The sequence below is a fragment of the Perognathus longimembris genome, chromosome 24 (assembly GCF_023159225.1).
Source record: "Perognathus longimembris pacificus isolate PPM17 chromosome 24, ASM2315922v1, whole genome shotgun sequence".
NCBI lineage: Eukaryota > Metazoa > Chordata > Mammalia > Rodentia > Heteromyidae > Perognathus > Perognathus longimembris.
Genome location: NC_063184.1, coordinates 12,931,906 through 12,957,581, shown reverse-complemented (window position 1 = coordinate 12,957,581; position 25,676 = coordinate 12,931,906). Strand labels below are relative to the sequence as shown.

Below are 25,676 nucleotides of genomic sequence, written 5' to 3'. Positions count from 1 at the left end.
AGCTTTCACACTATTCACTTATTTTTTCCGATCATGGTTCTATAATAACAATCCACTCCTTTCCCTGCACTCCTAGCCCGATGTATTGTTGCACTCGTGCTGAAAGAAAAGCTATCTGTGCATGTGCTGTCCCTTCCATTTGGCTTCAGGGATTTCCCTTTGATTTGGAAAGAATAATCATTCAAATTCTGCTGTAAAATACACAGGAGGGAATGAAAAAATTTTAAGCTCTAGGAATGGAGCACTCCTGCTGTCATTTTATTTAAATAATGAGCTGAAGAGGAATTATCTTCTGTATGGTTCATGTGAGAGATCAATTATTATACATCTGAATTATCAGCAGTGTTGCTTGACACTGATTTACTGGCTGCGTGGTTTATTTGTGTTTCCCATCCTTCAAGATATTAAAACATAGCCAATATTCAGCAGGTTACCTCCAAGGTGCCATTAGCTTCTCCACAGCCCCTCTCCTTGCTCCCTCTCCGATCTGGGTGAATACTTATGGTGAGTTGCAGTTATCGTCCCTCTGGCAGCTGGCCCTGCTTTCCTGTTCGGGAGAGTTGGCCATATTCACATTGGCCAACAGAGGCTCACTCAAGTGACACTCAAGGAGATGGGGAGGAGTCCAGAGAGCTTTAAAAAGGAAAGAGGAGTCAGTTCTATTTTTCAAAAAGAGACGCTGTGTTTGAGGAGCCGTCCGATCTGCAGATTTCTCCTCCAGCCCCATATCAGGGTGGTGGCTGGAACTTTCCATCAGTTATTCTCTCTCTCTCTCTCTCTCTCTCTCTCTCTCTCTCTCTCTCTCTCTCTCTCTCTCTCTCTCCCTGGCTGTACCTGTCACAGCAAAGTCAGTCTCAGACCTGCAGAGTATGGTTGTTAAACTCTGTGAAATTTGTCATAAGGGTGTCAGGTATTTCAAACTGGCTTCCAAGAAAAACCTCAGATAAGGAAATCTCCTGGAGTCTTTGCAAAGCTGCATTTAGAGGCTCCCAGAAGGTGAAGAAGTAGAAGAAGGCAGAAGGAAAACAGCCAAATAAAAGATGTCCCCAGAACCAAAGGCTGAGCAGGGTAGGCCAGTTGAGGGTGAGATATACTCACTTCGCCTGGGGTTTGCTTGAGCACAATCAAGTTCCTTCCCACTGAAGATTGGAGCCTAAGCAAGATTATGCTGCTTTCACTTAGCCTTCTGTTGCCTGTAGTTTTTCAGTGTAGTTTTGTAACTGTCTCAGCCCAACAGCATTGGAACTGTCCTGCCGAGGGAAAGGGGACTTCTACCTGCACAGGTAAGTAAACCAATCAAGAGGAATTCCCACCCTGGATACACTGTCCCCAGGTATCTGTTCAACTTTCACTGATACACTTGGCCGGTTTGGTTTTTGTGGTTTGTCTGGTGTGCTTATTCTAGGCTTCTATGTTGTTTTCTGAAGCATGTTTATTTCCATATTGTTTGTTGGAGCTCATGTTCTGGGCTGTAAAAACAAAATCTCATGGATCTGAGCAGTTTTGTGTGGATAAATAGAAATTATTTTGAGCTAGCTGAGTGCTTCTTTCCATAAGAACTTCAGTCTTTATTCTAAGGAGTGGATAGGTTTCCCAGTGGAAAGTGCAGAAACATATGGTAGCTGTTCTTGTCGTTTCTGAAACTGTCTCGTTAAACTGTAAGAAGAAAGGGCTACCTTCTGATAACTTTGTGTAAGAATTCAGAAATTGCCATAAGGAGTGGAAGCATGGGAAGAGAGTGCCGAGCAAAGGTGATTCTAACATTGTGAAAATTAACCAGAGGGTCAAGTTCTGCCTCCTCCCGCTGCCCTGGAGCTCTGGCACAGTATCTTAGGAACAGGTGCATCATAACTTCGAAAACTACTAAGAACTGTCAGTGAGTGAGAAAGCCACAGCTCCTCCCACTTGCAATGAGTTCTTAACCCCAAAGAAACAGGAATTCCATGGCTTGCAGGTTATGGTACTCCCCGAGACTCTTGCTTGCAGTTTCTCATTGCTGACTCTTCTTTACTTTGGGGTCTGTGTCTCTAACCTGCTGCTCAGTCAATACCAGGTTCATCCAGCCTACGATATAAGCTTCCCTGGGATTCCTTTCTTGGCATCTTGCCCTTTTGAAATAGAACCTGGCTTCCCCAAAGAGGGTAGATCAAGGACAGCACAATAATGTTTTCCAAAGAGAAACTTCTGGAAAGTAGCCCAGAACAGTATGAATAAGGAGAATAGAAGGGAGCCACACTGTCAGAGGTTGGCTTGATCACTGGGGAGCTCACACCTGAGAGAATGAGAGGTATCTTTGCCCAGAGAGCCAGGCCCTTCATGGGGCCCAGCTTTTTGTCAGAGGTGTGCAGAATCTTAGGGAACAAAAAGGCAAGATGCTAATTATCTTTTGGTCCCCAGCACCTAGAACATTCCTTATTGAATGAATGAGTCTTTCCCTGATCTCTTAACCACATAGTCCCAGAAAAGGACATCTAAAATGGGGCCATGAAAGACAAAAATAGCCCCATGAATTTCTTACTCAGCTGTTGAGGCAGGAGTAAAATTTTGGACACGGTTACTTCGTGTGGATGGGAGCATGGTGGGGGTAGAAGCAGCCCTGGGGTTAGCTGGAAGATGGTGGTGTGGGATGGGAGGGCTGGAGGTGGGAGCCAGTCAGGCTGCTGGTTTGGGGGAAAGAACCCAGGCTACAGAAGCAGATCCTCAGAAAGGGAGGAAATCACGGAATGAAGCTTCTCTGTGTTGCTCAAGGAACCAGGGGACAGTGAGGTTCCTGCTAGTGTGCAATCTAGGCCTATTTCTCTTTGTCGTTCGTGCTGATGGTTCCAAAGTGACATGGCTGGTTACATCAGACTAATGCAAATCTCAGGATAGACACAATGAGTGAGGAAGATTGTTGCAGAGGAGAAAAAAACATAGGTTTCAGAAGCAACCCTCCTTTCAAATCCATGTTATCTTCTTTTTATTATTATTAATTTTATTGTTAGTTATACAAAGGGATTTCAATTCAACATGCCCGTGTATGGGTGCAAGGCATCTTGAACATTGTCACCTTTCATCAGGCTCCTCTCCTCCCCCTCTCCCTCTTCTCCTCCCTTCTCCCTCCCTTCTCTTATTCTCTTCTTTCTTTCTGTGTCAGTCCTGGGGCTTCAACTCAGGGCCTGGTCACTGTCCCTAAGCTTTTGTGGTAAACACTAGCACTCTACTACTTAAGCCACATCTCCACTTCTGGCTTTTTGCTGGTTAATGAGAGATAGGAATTTCATGGACTTTTCTGCTGGCTTTGAACCACAATCCTCAGGTTTCAGCCTCATGAATAGCTAGGATTACAGGCGTGAGAGCCACTGGTGACTGGCTCCATGCTACCTTCTTAGTTAAACTGTTTTCTTAAATCCCTGAGAAATGGTGGCTCTGGTCCGTGATCACGTGACTAGCACATGATGCACACCTAGCATGATAACCAGCAGGGTATTCCCAATGGCTGGATTTCTTTGATTAAGTTGTATACGTTAAGGATTTATTTTGAGCAGGGCAGTGACTTGGCTCTAACCTCAGCGAGAGTGGAATGTCTGGATGCCACATTGTGACTCTGCCTTTTTGCTTTTTCCCTCCTTGCAAGTCACTTTCTAAAATCCCTCCCCCCACCCCCCACCCCTGACTTTACACTCCAGGTTTCATGTTAGTCGATAATTGCCAAGGTCACACCCTTGTCACCTCCTGCATTTCAGAGGGTAGTGTTTCCATCTCCTCTCTAAATAGAGATGGTGACATAGTCCATTCCCCTCTCCCCCTCCCCCCCGCCCCCCCCACTGCCATTTAAACTTTACTTGCGTTAGTTCTTGCCTTTGGCATTGAGACAGACTGCTTCTTGAACCAACCTAACCCAGCAAGAAGGAAGCTTTGTGATTTAACACGATCCAGATAATACGATTCTCCAATTCCCAATTCCCGTGGCTGCTAGCCAGATCAAAAAGCCATAGCACCTTTCCCTAGTATTTAAGTAGGAATTCATGGAACACAAATGGGTCCTGTATTTAACCAGCCACAGCTGTATAGAAATGGAGGTGTTCTCTTGGCTTTTATTGAAGCTGAAGTAGACTAAGACCTTAGTAATTGCTGGCTAGTGGCTTCTGAACTTTCAAGGCTGTTTGCATTGGAGGACACATGTCAGGTGAAGAGGGAACTGTTCCTGCCTGACTGGTTGTCCGAATGTTCTTGGTAAATGAAGGGTGAGGAAGAAGTAGAGCCTCAGGGTGCTGGCTCCTGGAAGGATCTAGGGTGGTACAAAGTTAACCAACTGGGCAGATCAGTTTTACCAGCAAATAGTGCAGTCACTGATGCTGGGTCACCTTCCAAGTCATGTGCAAGGCTGGATAATCCCTAAATTCAAATCTGGCTTGTTTCCAGCCAGCAATGCAAAACATCTTTTAAAAAAATCCTAACTGGGGCTGGGAATATGGCCTAGTGGTAGAGTGCTTGTCTCGCATACATGAAGCCCTGGGTTCAATTCCTCAGCACCACATATACAGAAAAAGCCAGAAGTGGTGCTGTGGCTCAAGTGGTAGAGTGCTAGCCTTGAGCAAAAAGAAGCCAGGGACAGTGCTCAAGCCCTGCGTTTAAGCCTCAGGACTGGCAAAAAAAAAAAAAAATCCTAACTGTTCTTTCATGAACACCATATGTCTGAAACTCTCCCCCAAATTGGTACTGTTTTATTTTGGTTTGGTTTTGCCTTTGAGGTGGTGGCAGAAGTTAATGGAAAGGAGGATAAATGTCAGAGGCTATCTGGTTGGGTTCAAATTCCAGCGGAGTTGCTTGTAAATAATAGCCATCACTTTCCTTACTAAAATAAAGTTAATTATACCCTCTTGCTGGGGACTGCTGTCTGTAGTGTATGGATATATTTAATGTCAGTGTCATCAATGGAAAATACACTTTCAAGGAATTTCTAAAGCTTTCTCACGGATTTTTCATATTCCACAAAACATCTCAGTGTTGAGTTGAGTTTGGGGTACCATGACTTCAAATTTGAGCAATCTTAGAGAACATGTTAGTGTTGCTTTATGATAGTTTTTTATTTATTTATTAGTTATTATAAATGTGATGAATAGAGGGGTTATGCTTATATAAGTCAAGTAAAGAGTAGATTTCTTTTTGGACAATGTCATCCCTTCCCTCACTCTCTCACAGTTATTCCCTCCCATCCACACCCACAAGTTGTATAGTTCATTTTCAACATAGTGTCTAGTGAGTACCACTGCTGCATTTGTTCACTCTTTGTCCCTGCATTTCTGTGCCCCCTTTATGTTCCCAAACACAGATAAATGGACCAACAAGACAAAAAGAAAATAAAACAACAATAAAAATCTCATTTCCATTTCCTAGAATTCATTTTTATAAATATTATTTTAAATGATTATAGGCACATAGGCTTTGCATCTTTGTATTCCTCCCCTATGAGTGTCCTCCTTTGATTATGTGATAGTTTTCAATGTTGTAATTAACTTCTCCAGAGAACTAAGGCTGATCATAGTGACACACACCTATAATCCAAGCCAGTTGTGGCTGGTGCATGGCCGCAAATAGATTGTTCTGGCACAGGAAGAAATGGAGCAGTAACGGACAGGTGACCTGAAGTTCTGGGCACGAAGGAGTTCCCTCACTCTTAGGTGATGTGTTTTGTCTGGTGTGTTGTGTTAGGTGCCAGCTTTTGAATTGGTAAGATCTGGTCAGGTGGTTCAAGGGAAGGTTTAGTCATAGGACTAACACAAGATGAAATTAATTCACGTAAAGTACTTAGAATCTTACCAGCCAGTGACCAACCAGTGATAGTGGCTGCTACCCAAACAACTTAGGCTTAGATTTTAGAAACACCTTTGCTTTGTATAGATTTCCTACTACCCATTTCTTCAAATGTTCTAGGATTTTGAAGAAGTTGGAAATTGCTTTCCTGGGATGAACCAGGTTCTAAAAATTATCTTAACCAAGATGCTCTTTGGTGTTTGTTATTATCCTGGGGCACAAAAAAATCCCCCATTCATTTATTTTCTAAAAAGCTTTTCTTTCTGTTTGTTACTTTTGCCCAGAGAATTATATGAAGTATTTTTTCCTATCTATTTTAATAACTATGCAGATAATTAGATTCCCAAATTCAGGGTGAACCAACTAAGGGGTACAATGGAATTTGAGTCAGGAAACATCACTTGTGTTTTATTGGTGTTATCTTTGTATGGATTACTCAATATGAAGTATCTACAGGCAAATATTGATGTGTTTAGCCTAGCAACTTGAGGGACATTATTTAAAGGGTGTAAAAGGGAAAATTAAATAGCTACAAATAAGATCCATGTCAAATTTTGTACCATTAAGAAAAAAATCCTAGCCAGGCATAAGTGGCTCACACCTGTAATCCTAGCTACTCAGGAGTCTGAGATCTAAGGATGACAGTTCAAAACCAGCCCAGGCAGGAAAGTTTGTGAGACTCTTATCTCCAATTAATCAGAAAAGGCCATAAGTGGTGCTATGGCTCAAGTGGTAGAATGCGAGCCTTGAGCAAAAGAAGCTCAGGGACAGTGCCCAGGCCCTGAGTTCAAGCCCCAGGACTGGCAAAGACAAATAAACAAAAAAAAAATCCTTTCCTTACTGAATTAACAAGCTGACTTTTTTTTTTTTTGCCAGAATTGGCAAGGATTCATTCAACATTAGCTCTGTGCTTGGGCTGATGGGGTGACATGGAATCTCGAGGGGAGAGGGGGCTCTGGGCTGCAGTTTACCTGATCAACTCCCTCCCTCTTTCTTTATTCTTTCATTTTGGATTTTTTTTAAATTTATCATGACAGGGTCCCACTGTATAGCACAGACTGGCTTTGAGTTCACAGTCCTTCTGAGTTCTAGGACTGCAGACATGTATCCCATGTTTTTGTTGTTGTTGTTGCTTATTTCTATAAGCCTATTATTATTATGATTTTATTGTTATTATTAAATATTGAGTCTAAACCCTCACCCATGCTAGGTAAGTATTCTACCATTTGAATTATACCCAGAGCTTTCGTTGTTGTTGTATTTTGTTTTTGAGATAGAGTCTCGCTAACTTTGTGCCTAGGCTGCTTGAACACATTACGTGCCTGCCTGTGCTGCCCTAGTAACTGAGGTTACTAGCATATACCACAACATCTTAGCTTTTTTTTTTTTAAGTAGCATCTTAATATGTTAGCCAGGCTGGTCTTGGACTCATGGCTCAAATGATTGTCCTACTTTAGCCTTCTAAGTAGCTGAGAGTATAGGAACATGCCCATTGGGCTATTACCTGTTTTCTTAAAGCTAACTCTTCAAAAAGTTCAACATGGAGCTTAAAAGCTTTCTACAACTGGTGATGAGACAAGTGTATTTGATTCAGTCTTAGCCCATTCTGTTGTTCTGTTGAGTAAGTTATAATAAAACACCAGTGTGCATGAAAAAAAAAAGCTTTCTACAAAGAAACTACAGACTGCAGACAATACTAATATTGTGGCACATGCCTGTAATCTCAGCTGTATTCAGAGTACTGCTATTTCAGACCAAATTTACTAAGCTCACTGATAAAAAGTCAGAGGCTCCTTCAAGTTGTCTTACATTCCAGCAGAAGGATGAAGCGTCATTCTTTTTGCTTCTGTGGTGATCAAATACCACAAAAACCACAGGACAACACACTAAAATATAGCCATTAAGCCAGGCGCCAGTGGCTCAGGCCTGCGATCCAAGCTACTGATTTTATGTTATTTAAAGATAAATGTCTCCATTTTTCACTTCTGAGATAACACATGGGTGACACAGTAGTCTGCTACTCAAAGAAACACCCAAATCAACAATGTGAGCTGAAGGCGACTTTCTAATAATGAATGAGAAAGTGATGTCTATGCAAGAAATTTGTATATAAAAGGAGTAGTTTGCAAACAGATTTTAGAAAGGTTTCCATTGTTACATGACTCCTAGAGGAGACAAGAATGACACAGAATCCAGATACTGGTTGTTTGTGTCCATAATCCTAGCTTCATAGGAGACTGAGATTGGAGAATTGGCTGTTCTCATTCACCTGTCAAGCCTGGTCTTGTAGATGTAGAGAGGATCTAGAGGAACTTGGGATATGTTGGTTCTGCAGCACATGTCACTCAATGCCTGCTTCTTGTCATCCACCTCCAGTGCAATGGCGACCTCTCTGTTCTTTGTACTCACTAAGGGAAATCTTGTGTATGCTCTAAATCTCCTACATACTTCTCTAAGTCCTGAAGTCATTCTCTAGTAATCAAGGAGGTTGAAAAGTCAGAGGTTTCAATGGATTTGCTGTGATCTCTTTTGTGTCTTTAGTTTGTGTTCCTTAGACATTGTATTTGATCTTCTGTGTACTTCCTCTTTACTAAACTCCCAAAATAAACAACCCCGGGTTTGATGTGAGAAAGCTTTTCACTGTCCAAACACACACAATCTGCTGACCATCAGATATACACACTGTACCACACCTTGTGTGTACCTAGTTCTCAACAGCTCTAGAAAGATACTCCTGTAGCATTTCCAGGTCAGTACAGAATAACAATCATTGTGCCCATCCTAATTCTCAAACTGTTTCATGTCTATATATTCCATGTCTATAAATACTTAGCCTGAGCCTGGTTTACAGAAAATAATGGTGATGATGGAAGGAAATGAAGAGTATCTTGACGAAAGTGAAATTAGAGTTGATTACACAGTTGTTAAGTAATGATGTCCTGACATATGACAAACCAGGTCAAGTGAGGGAAGAGATAGAAAGGGCACTGGCTCTTTCTAGAGCATTTTGGATATCAGAGGTTTGGACTAGAGATATTCAATCTGTATATGTAATCCAGATTTAACTGAGTATCCTGAATTTTAGGTGATAATGCTAACCTAGTCAAAGTATTTCCAAACATTTGGAGGACAGCATTTCACTTGTTTTTTTCCTGCTACCATTTAAAAGCTCCTATAGTTTTGACGCTATTCTATGGCATGAACCCAGTTGCTCTAGTCCTAAGTGAAACGACAGGTGAGGAGGTTCATTTCCAAGATAATGCTTTATTTGCCATTTTCATTTCCAACCTGCATGACTAAAACTGATGTTCGTATAAGTCCTGTTTCACAACTGAATAATTACTTGATTTCTTTCTGTACACAAGGTAGTTTATAGATGATAATAAAACATCATGTAGTAGTTCATATTTTACGATTTGGCAATTCTCAATTCTTGGAATGAGTTTATTGAGAAAATGCTTTACAAAATTAATTTATTAGTAGTAGTAGTAGTATTTTGCTAGTCCTGGAGCTTGAACTCAGGGCCTAAGCACTTTCCCTGGCTTCTTTTTGCTCAAGGCTAGCACTCTACCACTTGAGCCATACTCCACTTCTGGTCTTTTCTATATATGTGGTGCTGGGGAAGCAGGGCTTCATGTATACAAGGCAAGCATGTTACCACTAGGCTATATTCCTAGCCCCAAATTAATTTTTGCATCCATAAGAACCCTGTATTTCCTATAAAAACAGCTTTTAAAAAGTATTTTGTCCACATCAGATGGAATATCATTGACAGTAAAACAGTTTTATTTCTTTCTCCTGCTCAGGTTCTGCGCCCTTCTTGATTTTCTCCCATGGAAATGGCATCTTTAGGATTGATCCAGAAGGAACAAATCACAAGCAATTGGCAGTGGATGCTGGTGCCTCTGTGATCATGGATTTTCATTACAATGAGGAAAGAATCTATTGGGTGGATTTAGAAAGACAACTTTTGCAAAGAGTTTTCCTGAATGGGTCAAAGCAGGAGGTAAAGCACCCTTACCCATGGTCTTTGAGGAGTTTATGCACAGGCAGACAAATGCAGTAGACTGTATTCTCAATACGGTGATAATGTTCCTAATGTGTGTGTCTATCAAATGTAGGTAATTAATCTGCATCTGTGGTATTATATTATTAACAAAGCCCACAAACTGGTATTTAAGAAACCTCTAAAAGAGCATCAACTTAGTTTTGGAAATATATAAACCATTGTCTTAGCTATGATTAAAACAGATTATTTGCATATATATGGGTCTTGAACTGTGGCCTGGATGCTGTCCCTCAGCTTTATTTGCTCTGGCTAGTGCTCTACCAGTTGAGCCACAGCTGTACTGCCAGCTTTTTGGTAGCTAACTAGAGATAAGAGTTTCACAGATTTTCCTTCCCCAGGTTAGTTTGAACCATGATCCTCAGATCTCAGCTTTCTTAGCAGCTAAGATTTTACACACAATCTACCAGTGCCCAGCTGCATGAATATCTTAAGCAATTTTGCCTTTCGAGGATACTTAGAAACATCTGGAAACATTTATAGTTGTCACAACCAGGTGGCATAGGACAGGGGAGGCAGTAAGGACATCAGTGGGTAGAAGGGAAAAGTGTTGCTAAGTACCCTCCAAAATGCAGAGTAGCCCCAGATGATGAACACAGCTAAAAATGTCAATAGCGCTGAGATTGAGAAACCTTATTTTATCTGTATAAAATCTCTGTCATTTAGGGAGAAAAAAAATTACATGACATTTAGGAAGAACTTGCTTTTTTCTTTTTTATTCTCAAGGAGTTTATACTAAAGGGAACAAAATGAAGTAGAGGGCAGATATAAAGTATGAGACTTCAAACACATACAACAGATCTGTCATCTTTCTTTTCAGTTAGTAAAACCCTTAAATGGGTCCCATGAGAAATGTTCTCTCAATACTTTGGAGTTGGATTATAGGTAGCAGATGATTAGGAAACTTTCCATATTTATTCCTAACACAAAATTCTCACTTAAAAAAAGCAACAACAAACCTTTCTTCCTCCAATTAGCTTCAATTAGGCACTAATACATTTGATCACATCCCTAATACTTGCTAATCTCACATTTGACAAGTATGGCTACTCATTATTTTCCAGCCATCTAGTAGAATAGTTTCAAATTCTTGAGTCTAGGAATCTAGAGGCTTCTGGTCACAGAACAAGAAAACAAAAGAAAGCAAGACAAACAGTCATGAATTTATGCCAAGGCACTAGGAATGGATTGGCTTGATACTGAAGTTCTACCATCATAGTCTTTCCTTTGTTTTAAAATATTGTCTACAAAGGAAAACTGTGAAATGCAAATTATTTTCCCGTGGGAGCAAGTATGTGAGTCTACTGGCCATTGTTAAAATGGATTGGCTGGGGCTGGGGATATGGCCTAGTGGCAAGAGTGCCTGCCTCATATACATGAGGCCCTGGGGCTGGGGATATGGCCTAGTGGCAAGAGTGCCTGCCTCATATACATGAGGCCCTGGGTTCGATTCCCCAGCACCACATATACAGAAAATGGCCAGAAGTGGCACTGTGGCTCAAGTGGCAGAGTGCTAGCCTTGAGCAAAAAGAAGCCAGGGACAGTGCTCAGGCCCTGAGTCCAAGCCCCAGGACTAGCCAAAAAAAAAATAATAATAAAATAAAATAAAATAAAATGGATTGGCTGAATTACTTTGGGATGTTGGCTAGCCTGAGGCTTGGGGTCATCTCTGCCCAAGTCCAAGTTAGAGACCTCCTGGTAGAGCTGGAACTTTCTGGACATGAAGGTTGCCATGAGGACAAATCAGGGCTTGACCCTCCAGCTCCACGAGGACAGGATAACCTATCCACAAGTGCCATCCAACATGGAGAGGCTTTTGGTCATTTCAATCATGACAGGGCCTTAGGCATGGAAAGAAAAGCCCCGTGCCTCTGATGACAGTCTTATGTAGTCGGTAAGCTCTGCAGGAGAGAAGAGGCCTGATGGAGGAGGAGGGAGCAGAAGAAAACTGGAGTACCATGGAGAAATTCTTCCACTTCAAGCTCTGTGCTCTGACTCTAAGGAAGTCTTGCTAGAGTTTGGCAAAGATCAAGATTAGGTTCAGCTAACGTAATCTGAAAGTTTAACAATTGGAACTAAATAAACTGTTGTTAAGCATCAAAGTATCACTGTTATTACAGTTAAACTTACTAATACATTATGGTTGATTGCTTAATTGAATCATTATGGGATCATTTTCAGCTCCATTGCTACAATATAAATAGAATGCTGGAGGTGTTTACATGGGTGGGAGTGGGGAGTGGGAATATTTTTGCCAACATTGAAACAGAGGCACTTTATCTGTCAGTATGTTATCACTTAAACGATTTGGGGAAATGCATAGAAGTGACAGGACTTGGAAGAATAGACTTTTAAATGTACAGTGGCAAGAACAATTTTGTTTTGAATCAGGAAATGTTCATAATAGTTTGGAAATGTTATTTTTCAGGTAGTGTGCCATATAGAGAAAAATGTTTCTGGAATGGCAATCAATTGGATAAATGAGGAATTGATCTGGTCCAGTCAACAGGAAGGAATCATAACAGTAACAGATATGAAAGGAAACAATTCTCACCTGCTTCTAAACACCTCACATTATCCTGCAGACATAGCAGTTGATCCAGTCAAAAGGTAAAGTCAGCCGTTTTTCAGACAATAACATATATTTCAGAGCTAATAAAGATTCCTAGTATCATAACCCTTTAAACTAAAGGACCCTCCACCTGACACCAAGCCCCTCTATTCAGCTAGCATGTGTCCTCATGTGCACGTGCACACACACACATACACACACACACACACACACACACACACACACACACACACACACACCCCATTTCCAATTGGGCAATTGCCTGGATTTTGAACTCCACAAATTCTCCTATGTGCTCCTAATTTTCTGCTAGAGAGCATAATTCTCTCTCGTGGAAAGCCCATCAATTTCATGGGGGTTCCATCATAGGAAATATGTGCATGTTGAATGGCGTTCTCATTTAGAATACTTGGACTGGTCTCGTGCGTGAATCAGGGTCTGCTGAAATACCGAGTCTACCTTTTGGTGGCTTCTGTTCAGTTATGGGTGTATGGTGATGTGTTTGCCCAGGTTTATATTTTGGTCTTCAGAGGTAGCTGGTAGCCTTCACAGAGCAGATTTGGACCATGTGGAAGTGAAGACTCTGTTACGGACACCAGAGAAAGTAACAGCCTTGTCATTAGATGTGCTGGAGAAACGGATCTTTTGGATTCAGCAAAATAGAGAAGGAAGTAGTTCTCATATTTGGTCCTGTGATTATGGTGGAGGCTCAATCCATTTTCTTAAACAGCAAACAAGGTAAGTTTGGCTCGTGGCATATCAGCTGTCATTTAAAGTTTGTGTAATGAAGTAATTTTATTATTGGATGAATGACTTTGGGTAGGTTATGTAACTTTCTTTTCTGTAGTTTTCTGTGACAGATTTGCCACATTATTGGTTGGTAACTTTGGGTGGGTTACATGACTTTTCTTATTTTTTGGTTTCTTTCATGTGGGAATAATAATGCCTTCTTTGTAGTATTATTGTAAAGATTAAGTAGATAAATGCAAATAAAACTAATCAGTAGAGTAGCTGGCATAAAGTAAGTTCTTGCATATCAGTAATGTTATTATTTGGGGAATCATTTTGTCATGTATTCTGTGACATGTCTTTCATTTGACTTGCTCTGTTGTTTAGCTTGAGAGAGAAGAAGAAATTAGCCATGTGTGCAACCGATAAAATCAGAAGCTACTTGTATCCCCTCCCTCCCTCCTTCCATCCCTCCCTCCCTTCCTTTCGTTTTTCCTTTCTTCCTCTCTTTCCCCCTTCCTTCCTTCCTTCTTTCCTTCCTTCCTTCCTTCCTTCCTTCCTTCCTTCCTTCCTTCCTTCCTTCCTTCCTCTCTTCTTCCCTTCCTGCCTCCCTCCTATCCTTTCTTTGTTGGTACCAGGACTTAAATTCAAGGTCACAAGTTGCAGCTGATACTGTATCACTTGGGCTATGACTCTAGTCCAGAATTTTGTTTGTTAATTGGAAATGTGATCTTGCAGAATTTTCTGCATTGGCTAGCTGTGAACTCCAGTCCTTAGATCTCAGCCTCGCAAGTGGATAGGATTACAGATATGATCCATCAGCACAGAAAAATGAAAAGGAATCTGGAACTAAAAACTATATTCTGCCAGGCACTGTTGGCTCATGCCTGTAATCCTAGCTATTCAAGAGGCTGAGATCTAGGATCGAGGTTCAAAGCTAGCCGGAGAAGAAAAGTCCCCATGAGACTCTTATCTCCAATTAATTGCTCAAAAAACAGAAATGGTGCTATGGGTCAAGTGATAGAGCACTAGCCTTGAGCACAAAGAGGTTCAGGGATGCCCAGACCATAAATTCAAGACTCATGACTGACAAAAACAAAACAAAATAAAACAAACTATATTCTATGATTTCAGATTATAAGGGCATAAATAAAGATGTAAATTTAATATACTTTCCTAAGTTTAAATAAGAAATAATTGAAAAGATAAATCTAGACAAGATTGGTGCCAGTGACTCACACCTGTAATCCTAGCAACTCAGGAGGCTGAGATCTGAGGATCACCATTCAAAATCAGCCCAGGAAGGAAAGTCAATGAAACTCTTATCTCCAATTACTCGCCAGAAAACCCAAAGTGGAGCTGTTGCTCAAAGTGGTAGAGAACTAGCATTGAGCCAAACAGCTCAGGGACAGTCCCCAGGCCCTGAGTTCAAGCCCTACAACTGGCAAAAACAACAAAGAAAATAAAATGAAAATGAATTGAAAAGAAAAGAAAATGAATTGTTAAAACAATCCAAAGAACCAATGCCTACCATTCTTGATTCCTTTTCAGACATCATTTGTTTGCCATATCCCTTTTTGGTGACCGCATCTTCTACTCAACACTGAAAAGGGAGACAATCTGGATAGCCAGCAAACACACAGGGAAGGATATGATTAGAATGAACTTCAACGCATCCACTGAAGCACCCGGTGAACTTCGAATAGTGCATCCCCTTGTACAGCCCAGCATGGAGCATGGTGCTTGGGACTCTGGTGAGTCACTGGGCCTCCAGTAGGGCCTGGCACATAGACATTACTTGTCAACTTGCTCAAGCCAGATCTTAAGAGTAGCAAGGGAAGAAAAATACTCTGTGTATGCATGTGTGTGTTGTGTGTTTGTGTGTTCTGGCACTATGGCTTGAACTCAAGGCCTGGGAATTGTCCCTTAGCTTTTTCACTTAAAGATGGCACTCAACCACTTGAACAACAGCTCCACTTATGACTTTTGTTGGTTAATTAGAGATAAGAATTTCATGGATTTTTTTGGCTTCAAATCACAATCTTCAGCTCTCAGCCTCCTGAGTAGCTAGGATTACAGGCATGAGCCACTGGTCCCCAGCTTGTTTTCCTTTTGTTGATAGATAACTTTCATCCCATCCTCAATGGGATATGTAAAACTATACCTCCAAATGTACAGATATATACCTCTGTAGAGGCTGGGTAGTTCCTTGCTTCATAGAACACTCATAATTCCAGGTCCTTTAGCAAGAAGTACTTGTGTTTTTAAAGCATTAATACTAAGGCAATGTCAATGAGAATATGACAAAAATAATTTTGTTGGTTTTATTTTTGTTATAAAATATGAGTACAGGAGCTGGGAGTAGGGCTTAGAGGTAGAGTGCTTGCCTAGCATGCATGAAGCCCTGGGTTCAATTCCTCAGCACCGTGTGAACAGAAAAAGCCAGAAGTGGCACTGTGGCTCAAGTGGTAGATTGCTAGCCTTGAGCAAAAGGAAGCCAGGAACAGTGCTCAGGCCCTGAGTCCAAGTGCCAGGACTGGAAAAAAATATACAAATACGAACTACACAAGAGCATCTAAAAAAGTATTCTCTACTTCTACAGGATTTAATGAGACTTTATGGGGGAAAGCCCTTTGAAGGTCAAGTGGTTTAGAGACTCTGATTCCAGTGAGTTGTTCTCAGGCTATTTTGTTGTCCAAGTGGGATTTCTCCTCTGGTTAAGTGCATTGTTCCTCTCGAAGGGCCATTGAACCCGTGATGTTTTTCTAGTTTCTACGCAGCTGTCCATGTGACTCAGTCACACGGACATTATTTCTAGCTCTTCTTCGAACTCTTAGAACAAGTGGAAGAAGAACTCAGACATACTAAATGTTAAGTTGCAAAGATTTTCTTTTAGGAAAAGCTACAGGAAAAGTAGATTTAAAACCTTGGAGATCTATTCATAGTGTGCAATATAGAACAGCCCAGGAAGACTCTGAGCAAGGTACTGATGCTGCTAACTAAAAAGCCACAGGGCTTTTCAAGGAAGACTATTTGATGGGTTATACAAGTTTATGGATTCTGATTGGCTGACTTTACTTATTTATTTAAAATAATAGGCAAGTTTATTAAGAAATAAATATACTTTCAAGATATTGAAAGAGGACCATCCCCTAATTTTTAAAAGGGTACAGATGGAGAATACCAATAAGTTAAGTTCTAAGTGGGGTTTTTACATTGTATTTATGATTCCAGTCACACAAAATGACCATTCTTGTATTTTCTTTCTTGCATACCTACTAAAAAAGAAGAATAAACCTTTATCCTGAATATTTTGAGAAATTTTTAAAGGAAATTGAGGCAGTCTATTTTATTCTATTGAGAATTCACTAATGAGAAAAATAACCAACACACAAAGCTAAACTATAACTGGTTTTATACAAATTCCATAAAACCCACAGTAATATTATATGTATGCATATTAAATATATTTACATTTATTTATGCACATATTAAATGTATGCATGAGCATTTTGTGTATATAGTAAATAAACACATATTCTTGTGTGTATATATTCATTTATTTAATGTACATATATTAAATATAAATATATATATACACATTAAGTCTGCATGTACACACACAAGTGCAGGTGTGAATACATGTGCATGGGTGCAGGCAGGCACACACACACACACACACACACACACACTACATGCTCGATAAGGAGATGGAACCAATGATCAAAAGACTTGGGCTTTAGTCTCAGTCCTATTCTCTTGCTACCTTTGTTGTCCTTTCCCTCAGTTCTATTTTCTAATCTGTAAAATGGAAAATAATTGTTCTGCCAAGGTGGAGAGATTGCTAAGAAAAGTAAATGTGATCTGGTGAGTGCTTTATAAAACCATGTTCGATTTTTTATTTGTTATTGTTGCTCTCTGTTCGTTTTGAGAATGATTAGCGAGCACGTGTTTGCGTGAGAGAGACTGGCCAGGCCGGTGGATGACATGGGTCTGATACAATTTGACACAGAAGAGAAAGACATGCTGCGGGCAAGCTGACAAGGAAATGCAACACAGACGGTTTCAGACCTGGGAGGGAAGAGTCCACAGAAATCTCAGCGGGGGGCGGAGGGGCAGGTCCACCAGGTGGCCATCGAAGGCCCATTGGCTATGAAGGCTAAACTCCAGGATGAGGAGCTTTAGTTGATCTTAAAGGTAATTAGCCCCTGTGCATGGCTCCCAGAAGGGGTGTCAGCTGAGGCCAGCAGCGGCACCCTGAGTGCTTGCTTTGGCCTAGTTTGAAGCTAAAGATCAGCAGAAGATTAAGAAGATTAAGCAGAAAAAATATATATAACCCTCAATCCTCTGAGTTTGGCCCCTTCCTGAAATGACCTTTCATAGAGCCTGAATTCAGGTCACATCATCATCACAGCCTGACAGTGGAGAATAACAACTGCTTCAGGCCGATGTCTGTCACTGAAGGGTGATGGCTATTATTAACAAGCATCATTAAAATCAGCAGAGCATGGGTGTGTGGAGGAGCTAGCACAGGCTGACAGTTTATTTGAGTTCTATCTTTAAAGCTGACCCGAGGGCGAGGAATGTAGCTTAGTGGAACATTGCTTGCCTAGCATGCATGAGGCCCTGGATTCGATTCCTCAGCACCACACAAACAGAAAAAGCCAGAAGTGGCACGGTGGCTCAAGTGGCAGAGTGCTAGCCTTGAGCAAAAGAAGCTCAGGGACAGTGCCCAGGCCCTGAGTTCAAGCCCCAGGACTGCAAAATAAATAAATAAATATTTACATAAGACATAATAAATAAATATAGGAAGAAAGAAAGAAAGCTGACTAGAGATACAAGAGAAACCCCAAACAAAGCAGCTAGGGGGACACAAGCTGAGCAGGGATTATAGGCATTTGCTGTGCTCCTCTGTTGGGAAAAGCATGTGCTTGGTGTTATGGAAACCATAAACGGGATTGAGAACATGCTTATCCTGAGAAGTTCATCAATGAAAAATATGGACCAAAGATACATGCTAGGTACAGGTGGCTCACGCCTGCAATCCTAGCTACTCAGGAGGCTGAGATCTGAGGATTACGGTTCAAAGCCAGCCTGGGCAGGAAAGTCCATGAAACTCTTATCTCCAATTAGTGTACCTGTAATCCAAGCCTCAGAAGGTTTGAGACACCACGATACCTAGTTCGAGGCCAGCACAGGCTACATAATGAGACCCTGTCTAGTGTAGAAGAGTGAGGCTGGGCACAGGGGAAGGACAGCAAGGATGTGAGGATGTAGCTCAATGACAGTGCTTGTCTAGCATGCACAAGTCCCTGGGTTCAATCCCCCAATACAGCAAGAATAAGTAAACAAAATAAAAATAAAGAGGAGAGCTATCAGAGAATATCTACTTTAAGACTTCTATTTCACAGATTAAGAAATGAAAGCCAAAGGGATAAAGCAGATTTGCTTTAAAACAGATTTACAAGAACATAACTCGATTTTCCTGATTCTTAATCCTGTAATCATCTATCATGCTGAGTTTAGAAAGATTTTTACAAGAAATACTTATGTTAGTCACAATCTCTTACTTTTATTTTTGTTACCTGATGGTTACATGCAATTAAAAAGCCAATATAAACTTTTCTGGATTTTTTTGTAGTTGTTCACTTGTAAGGTTAAAAGTATTTTGTGCATTAAAAAAAAGAAAGTTCAGATGAGTATACTTGTTCCCAATAATTTTACAAATTTCTAAATTTATTCCATTTTAAAACTTGATCCATTTTATTCAGAATATTGCTTAACTAAAATTTTGATAGCTTAACTGAAGCATGTAGAGACAATGAAAAAGAATGTTAATTGCACATGCATAATTGGCATAAAAACACAAATGCAAACAAAATTTTTAATCAAAATCAGTATCTAAAAGACTGTCCAATGTCAATCTTAGTAAGCAATACTGCATATGAATTAGGAGTTGGAAAGATTTAAGCCAGACTCTAGTGGCTCATGCCTGTGATCTTAGATACTCAGGAAGTTGAGATCTGAGGATCATGGTTTGAAGGCAGCCTAAGCAGGAAAGTCTGTAGGACTCTTTTTTGTTGTTGTTGGTTGTGGGGCTTGAGCTCTGGGTCTGGGCACTGTCCCTGAAGTCTTCAGTTCAAGGCTAGTGCTCTACCACTTGAGCCACAGCACCACTTCTGGTTTTCTGGTGGTTAATTGGAGTCTCATGGACTTTTCCTGGCCGGGCTGGCTTTGAACTGTGATCCTCAGATCTCAGCCTCCTGAGTAGCTAGAATTATAAGCATGAGCCACTAGCACCTGGCTGTAAGACTCTTTTTTTCCCCCCCTACGTCAGTTCTTTTTTTGCTGTGAGACTCTTATCTCCAATTTACCACCAAAAAGCTGGAAGTGAAGCAGAGGCTCAAGAGATAGAGAGCCAGTCTTGAGAGAAAAAGCGAAGGGATAGCATGCAGGCCCTGAGTTCATGCCAGAGTACTGCTAGCAAGAGTTGGCAAGATTTGATTGTACATTTCATTTGGTCAGGAGATCTGAAAGAACAAATTCAAAATAACTAAAGTAGTTAACACAAACTAGCTAAAGCTAGTTACCTGTGAAGAGATGAAGGTAGTATGACACATGAGTACATTAGTCCAGGCTTTCACAAAGTGAGGTTTGAATACTGGCATCAGAATCACCTCAGAGTTTGTATAAATGCAGATTTCGGAGCCTTTCTTTTGATCTTCCAAATCACAATCCTATTTTCAGTGGGGTAAAAAAATATGTTCGTATGGAATCCTGAAGTTTCTTAGCCAAGAAAGTCTTTATTGATGTTAAATAGAAGCCAGTGATCTGAGTTCCTGTACTAGGCTCCAATGCTGTCATTGGTGCTGAAGTTCCATATCACCAACCAAAACCAAATTGTTTACCTGACCTTGAGAAATCAAGAGAGAACCTAAATCAATCAAGAGACCGCTAAATCCCCAAACAGGTCATGATAAAGAAGTCCTCTCTGATTTAACCCTACAACGCAAATAACTGGAGGCAACCAGTCTGCTCTTTGAATTATTACCTTGTTTCTGCCCAAGATGCCTTAGAAAAATGGATTATTCTGCTATGCCCAGTATAGCAGCTCTGTATATCTATTACACACTAGTTGATTTAGGGATGACAACTAAAAGCTAATGAGGTTCATTAACTAACTCTTGGCAGTTTCTTGAAGTAGAAGGAAATAGGTAAAGTTAAATGAGGAAGGTATCTTTATAAGTAAAGAGATCAGAGACACAAAGCTGGAAGAACTATTCCAGCGTTGTCTACTCCTCAGGCATGCGTACTGGTGCTTTCTTGTGTTTTTCCCAGGAGTCTCCAGTTCAGTCTCTGTGCTCTGCTCATTGCTGTCTTAAACCATGCCAGACCTCAAACTTCCTCTTGACCTTCCGGGAGCTCCGCCCCTCCCCTATAGCTTGCATTCTGGGTGTCTGTCCCCAATGCACACTCAAGCTTTCCTCAGTTCCCCACAGCATTTTAGCATTTACAAGGGGAGGAGGAAGAGAGAGAGAGAGAGAGAGAGAGAGAGAGAGAGAGAGAGAGAGAGAGAGAGAGAGAGAGAGAGAGAGAAAGAAAGAAAGAAAGAGAGAGGATTCTTAAGTGTTTCAAAAGGATTACTTCTAGTTTTGTTTTCACTTTGGATCTGAAAAATAAAGCTACTAAATTATTCATTTATTGTTCAAAGCAGTTACTTGAACACAGCATCCTATTTTGGTTAATAAACATTACAATAACCCAAGCATCCCACTACCCAGAATTCAACTCAACTGTAGCCAATTCAACCTAAGCATCTATTTCACTGAGCAGATTTTCCTATTTACTTTGGGATATTTCACTATACATAGGATGATGTCAACTGGTAAACTCAGAAATTTGAGAAGGTGCATGATAATGACATATAAGATCTGAAGGATACTGTTCTTTAAATAATGATCACAAAAGCAGCTAAGTATTTGATCTATCTCACTCAAAATGATGTTATGTTTGAAGCTTTGCTTTTTCTTAAACAGATATTTAATCTTTAGTATATTTGCTTATGTGCCTCTTTTTGTTTTTCTTTCTTGTTTTTTATGTTGTCTTGGGGCTTGAACTCAGGGCCTGGGCACTGTCTCTGAGTTTTTTTGCTCAAGGCTAGTTCTCTCCAGTGCCACTTTCTGGTTATCTAGTTGTTCATTGGAGACAGGAGTCTCATGGGGACTTCCCTGCCCCAGATGGCTTTGAACTGTGATCCTCACATCTCAGCCTCCTGAGTAGCTAGTGTTACAGGTGTGAGCCACCAGCGCCTGGGCTATGTGCCCTTTTTTTTTTTTTTTTTCTTGCCAGTCCTATGGCTTGAACTCAAAGCCTGAGCACTGTCCCTGGCTGCTTTTTGCTCAAGGTTAGCACTCTACCACTTGAGCCACAGCTCCACTTCTGGCGTTTTCTGTTTACATGGTGCTGAGGAATCGAACCCAGAGCTTCATGTATATGAGGCAAGCACTCTACCACTAGGCCATAGTCGCAACCCTATATGCTTTTTTTGATAGGCAAAAATCAGAATGAAATAGCAATGTCAATGATTAATGTTTTCAATTTCAGGAATGTTGTCTCTCGCTGATTAAGCTCTTTATCTTGAGGGAGGCTCTGGGAGTGATTCAAGGGGAGCACAAACCAATGTCCTCACTCTAGGAAATCTGGACTGATGCTCTTCACCTCTGCTGACACCACAGAGAGCTGTAAACTTCTTAAGACCCACGTGGGGCTCAAGCATTGTCTAGTATCGGAACACATTTCCACTCACTCCAAATAAACCTCTTCTGTTTCAGGACAGAAACTCTGCAAACTAAAGAAAGGAAACTGCAGCCGGGGCCTGTGTGGGCGAGACCCCAAGTCCCACTTGTGCGCATGTGCGGAGGGCTATGCTTTAAGCCCAGATGGAAAGCACTGTGAAGGTATCAAGAGCACCCAAGCCAGGGGCTTTTCAGGAGACTGGACAGGGCCTAAGAGGGAAGCAGCTTCAAGTTCATCCTTCCTTTACTTTTCCCTTTCCCAGAAGAGCACTCCCCGCCCCTCCTTGTGTTTTCTTTTTTTTGGCCAGTCCTGGGCCTTGGACTCAGGGCCTGAGCACCATCCCTGGCTTCTTCCCGCTCAAGGCTAGCACTCTGCCACCTGAGCCACAGCGCCCCTTCTGGCCGTTTTCCATATATGTGGTGCTGGGGAATTGAACCGAGAGCTTCATGTGTAGGAGGCAAGCACTTTTGCCACTAGGCCATATTCCCAGCCCACCTCCTTGTGTTTTCAAAGTCTCAGATCTTTATGTGTCTTGGATTCTTAGATCAAACACTCTCAGAAGCTGTTCAAGAATGGGTATGTTCAAGAATTCTCAGAGCATGCTCTAGGGATTATTATTGTTATTATTATTGATTGCATTTGACTTTGTGTGAATCAGGACAGGCAAATTTTTTGTTAGAAGTGTGGTACCATAGCTATGGTTGGGTTCTCAATGATTCTCACATCTCATTCTCACAATGTCAGAACCCCAGGCAAGTGTCCCAGAACACTCACTTAGGATTACTCTTGCTTGGAGATGCCAGGCTTGGGTGAATGAACTTGGGAGAACATTGCAGCTGTTTTCCTAGAAGGAGTAGTGGTTTTGTGATGAAAAAAAAAAAATCCAATGAAGGCAGCACAAATAAGGTGGATCACAAATACATGTAAATCTAGCATCAGTCTATTAATGATAACCCCATGCTTTCATGAGGTTGGAGGGGTAGTCAGCTGCTCCTGGCAGAACAAGTAATGCCATAAGCTCATTAAGAACATCCCTAACTCAAGTCCCTAACGTAAATAGCATCTTATGTCTTTTCTAAGGATATAGGATAGCCATATCAAAGGGTAATTCTTGTATGAAAATCCATGAAAGGGCTGTATAAACCATGATGAAATAGAAATGGCTTCCATGGTCATGGAACAAATATCTTCCTTTCTGAGAATTGGAATAAACAGGCTTTCCAATGTCAGCTACCACACATACAAGCAGAGCTACCCTACCCAATGCTGATAGTGATGTGGCCATTTATATTCGGCATTAGCCATCTGACTCTGCTCCGCTGTGGTCCTTGTGCAGATGTTAATGAGTGTGCCCTTTGGAGTCATGGCTGTACTCTTGGGTGTGAAAACGTCCCCGGATCTTATTATTGCACGTGCCCTGCTGGCTTTGTCCTCCTTCCTGATGGGAAACGGTGCCACCGTAAGTTACTTTTGTTTTGCTTTAAAATAAATATTGATAACTGTACACTACTGCAGACCTAGTGAAGAGCCATTTAAAGTTTTAAAATACTACCTTACACAGCACATTCTTATTCATACTTGAGTTTTTCCCTAAGCTGAGCTTTTTGTCTTGTTGTATTATCCCCTCTCTATTGTTATACTCATTCCCCACTGTTTTAATGATTGTATTTTGTCATATATTTATGATCATTTATTTATAATACATATCCTATGTTTTGATATTTGTTAGGAGCATCTCATTTCTCTTTGTACTTAACCACCTAGAAAGTAGCTTTAGTTTTTCTTATATATGTAATCTCTTCTCCAGATGAACTTGAGAATCATTTGGTCCAGTTGCACTTAAAATAGTTTGGAATTTTGATGACTTACATTTAGAATTTTAATTGAGATTAAAAGGAACTCAAATGAAATTAGCAACATCTTCCCAAATCAGAACTCTTTAATAGTTTAATAGTTTTAGATCAAATTTGTGTGTGTGTGTGTGTGTGTGTGTGTGTATTGTTGTTGTTGTTTCTGGAGTTTACACTCTGGGCCTCTAGTCCTCAATCCACTGATTCTACTCAGGGGCTGCCACTCTTCCAACTGAGCTACAGCTCTATTTCCAGATTTTTCTGATTAATTAGAGATAAAAGTCATTTGTCTCCCTAGACTGACTTTATAATCTACACAGATAGCATAGCACTTTGTGTGTGTGTGTGTGAGAGAGAGAGAAAGAGAGAGAGAGAGAGAGAGAGAGAGAGAGAGAGAGAGTGTGTGTGTGTGTGTGTGTGTGCTGATACAAGGACTGGACCCTTTCCCTTAGCTTTGTCACTCTACTACTTGAGACAGCCCTACAGTGTGGATTTTGCTAGTTAATTGTAGATAAAAATCTCATGGAATTTCCTTCACAGATTGGCTTTGAATTGTGATTCTCAGATCTCAGCCTCCTGAGTAGCTAGGGTTTACCAGCGTGAGCCACCTGTGCCCAACAAATAGTACTTTCTGTTAACAACTACTTGTCGTGAATGCCCACAAACCTGACTTCACACTAACCTTAACTTTGTTCTGTATGAATTAGAATTTGTTTCCTGTCCAAGCAACACAAGTGAATGCAGCCATGGCTGCGTGCTGACACCAGAGGGCCCCCTGTGCTTCTGTCCTGAAGGCTCAGCACTTAAGACAGATGGAAAAACATGCAGTGGTGAGTGGACTGGCAGAAAAAAAATTTTTTTTCTAAGTGACCTTAAAAGTTAATCAAAGCAGTGATTGAAGCCTTTTGCTTCACCCTAGTAAATAACTCCTTATTCTTATCTTCATACAGATGGAAGCATATAGAAGAGCTTTATGTTGCTTTATGAGTAGGAACAAATGAAATAGAAGGGATTCTTTATTTTACTACACAGAATGAAATGTTGCCTAAGTCTAAAATTGAAAATAAACCCAATAAAGATCTTGAAAAGTTATACTGAACTAACTAAATGCAGCAAAAGAAGCCAAGAGAACTTGGCGCTCTTGGCTCATGCTTGTAATCCCAGCTACTCTGGAGGCTGAGATCTGAGGATCATGGTGCAAAGCCAGCCCAGGCAGACAAATCCAAGAGGCTCATATCTCCAATTAATTACCCTCAAACCGGAAGTGGATTAGACCTTGACTCAAGTGGCAGAGTACTTGCCTTGAGCAAAAAAGCTCAGGGCCTTGAGTTCAAGCACTAGTGCCCAAATAGGGGAGAAAAAAGTCAAGAGATCAAAAAAGGGAGAAAGGCAAAGATGTCTCGCTCACTAGAGGAAATAGACACGTATTTCTTTCTTTGCACTCGATCTTGAGTTTAGTAGAACACACCAGGGCAAAGGCCACTGAAATGATGCATGATGTTGGATTATCGAGGGGTGACATTTTGCTTGAATCTCTGAAAACGAAACTCGATTCCAGTGGCACAAATGATCATAGAGATGATTTTAAAAGCCAGCACCTCAGTGCTTTGGTGCTTTGAATGATTATTATATATTCGTATGTTATTGTGTTTTATAGGCTGCTCGTCACCTGACAATGGCGGATGCAGCCAACTCTGCATCCCTCTCAGCCCAGCATCCTGGGAATGTGGATGCTTTCCTGGGTATAACCTACAGCCGGACCACAAAAGCTGTGCAGCCGCAGGTTAGTGCCGAGATTGTCCAACACGTGTCTCTGCACGATTAAATGGACGTCACATTTCACGTAGAAAGATGCAGGGTTGAATTG

At 41.0% G+C, this 25,676-nt stretch overlaps 1 protein-coding gene across 5 annotated transcripts in view; it reads left to right on the top strand.

Moving 5' to 3' along the window:
* Window positions 1-697: 697 nt before the first annotated feature.
* Window positions 698-25,676, top strand: part of Egf (epidermal growth factor) — a 60,402-nt gene continuing 35,423 nt past the window's right edge. For 3 of the 5 annotated variants that reach the window (XM_048333640.1, XM_048333642.1, XM_048333641.1), the window contains exons 1-9: window positions 699-1,283; window positions 9,603-9,802; window positions 12,291-12,472; window positions 12,945-13,172; window positions 14,715-14,917; window positions 21,995-22,120; window positions 23,296-23,418; window positions 24,517-24,639; window positions 25,467-25,592. In XM_048333640.1, coding sequence (XP_048189597.1) covers window positions 1,166-1,283; window positions 9,603-9,802; window positions 12,291-12,472; window positions 12,945-13,172; window positions 14,715-14,917; window positions 21,995-22,120; window positions 23,296-23,418; window positions 24,517-24,639; window positions 25,467-25,592 — 1,429 coding nt within the window. In that variant the 5' untranslated portion in view covers window positions 699-1,165. Of the gene's footprint in view, window positions 1,284-9,602; window positions 9,803-12,290; window positions 12,473-12,944; window positions 13,173-14,714; window positions 14,918-21,994; window positions 22,121-23,295; window positions 23,419-24,516; window positions 24,640-25,466; window positions 25,593-25,676 lie in introns of all 5 variants that reach the window. The other 2 variants (XM_048333643.1, XM_048333644.1) reach the window with 1 other exon arrangement.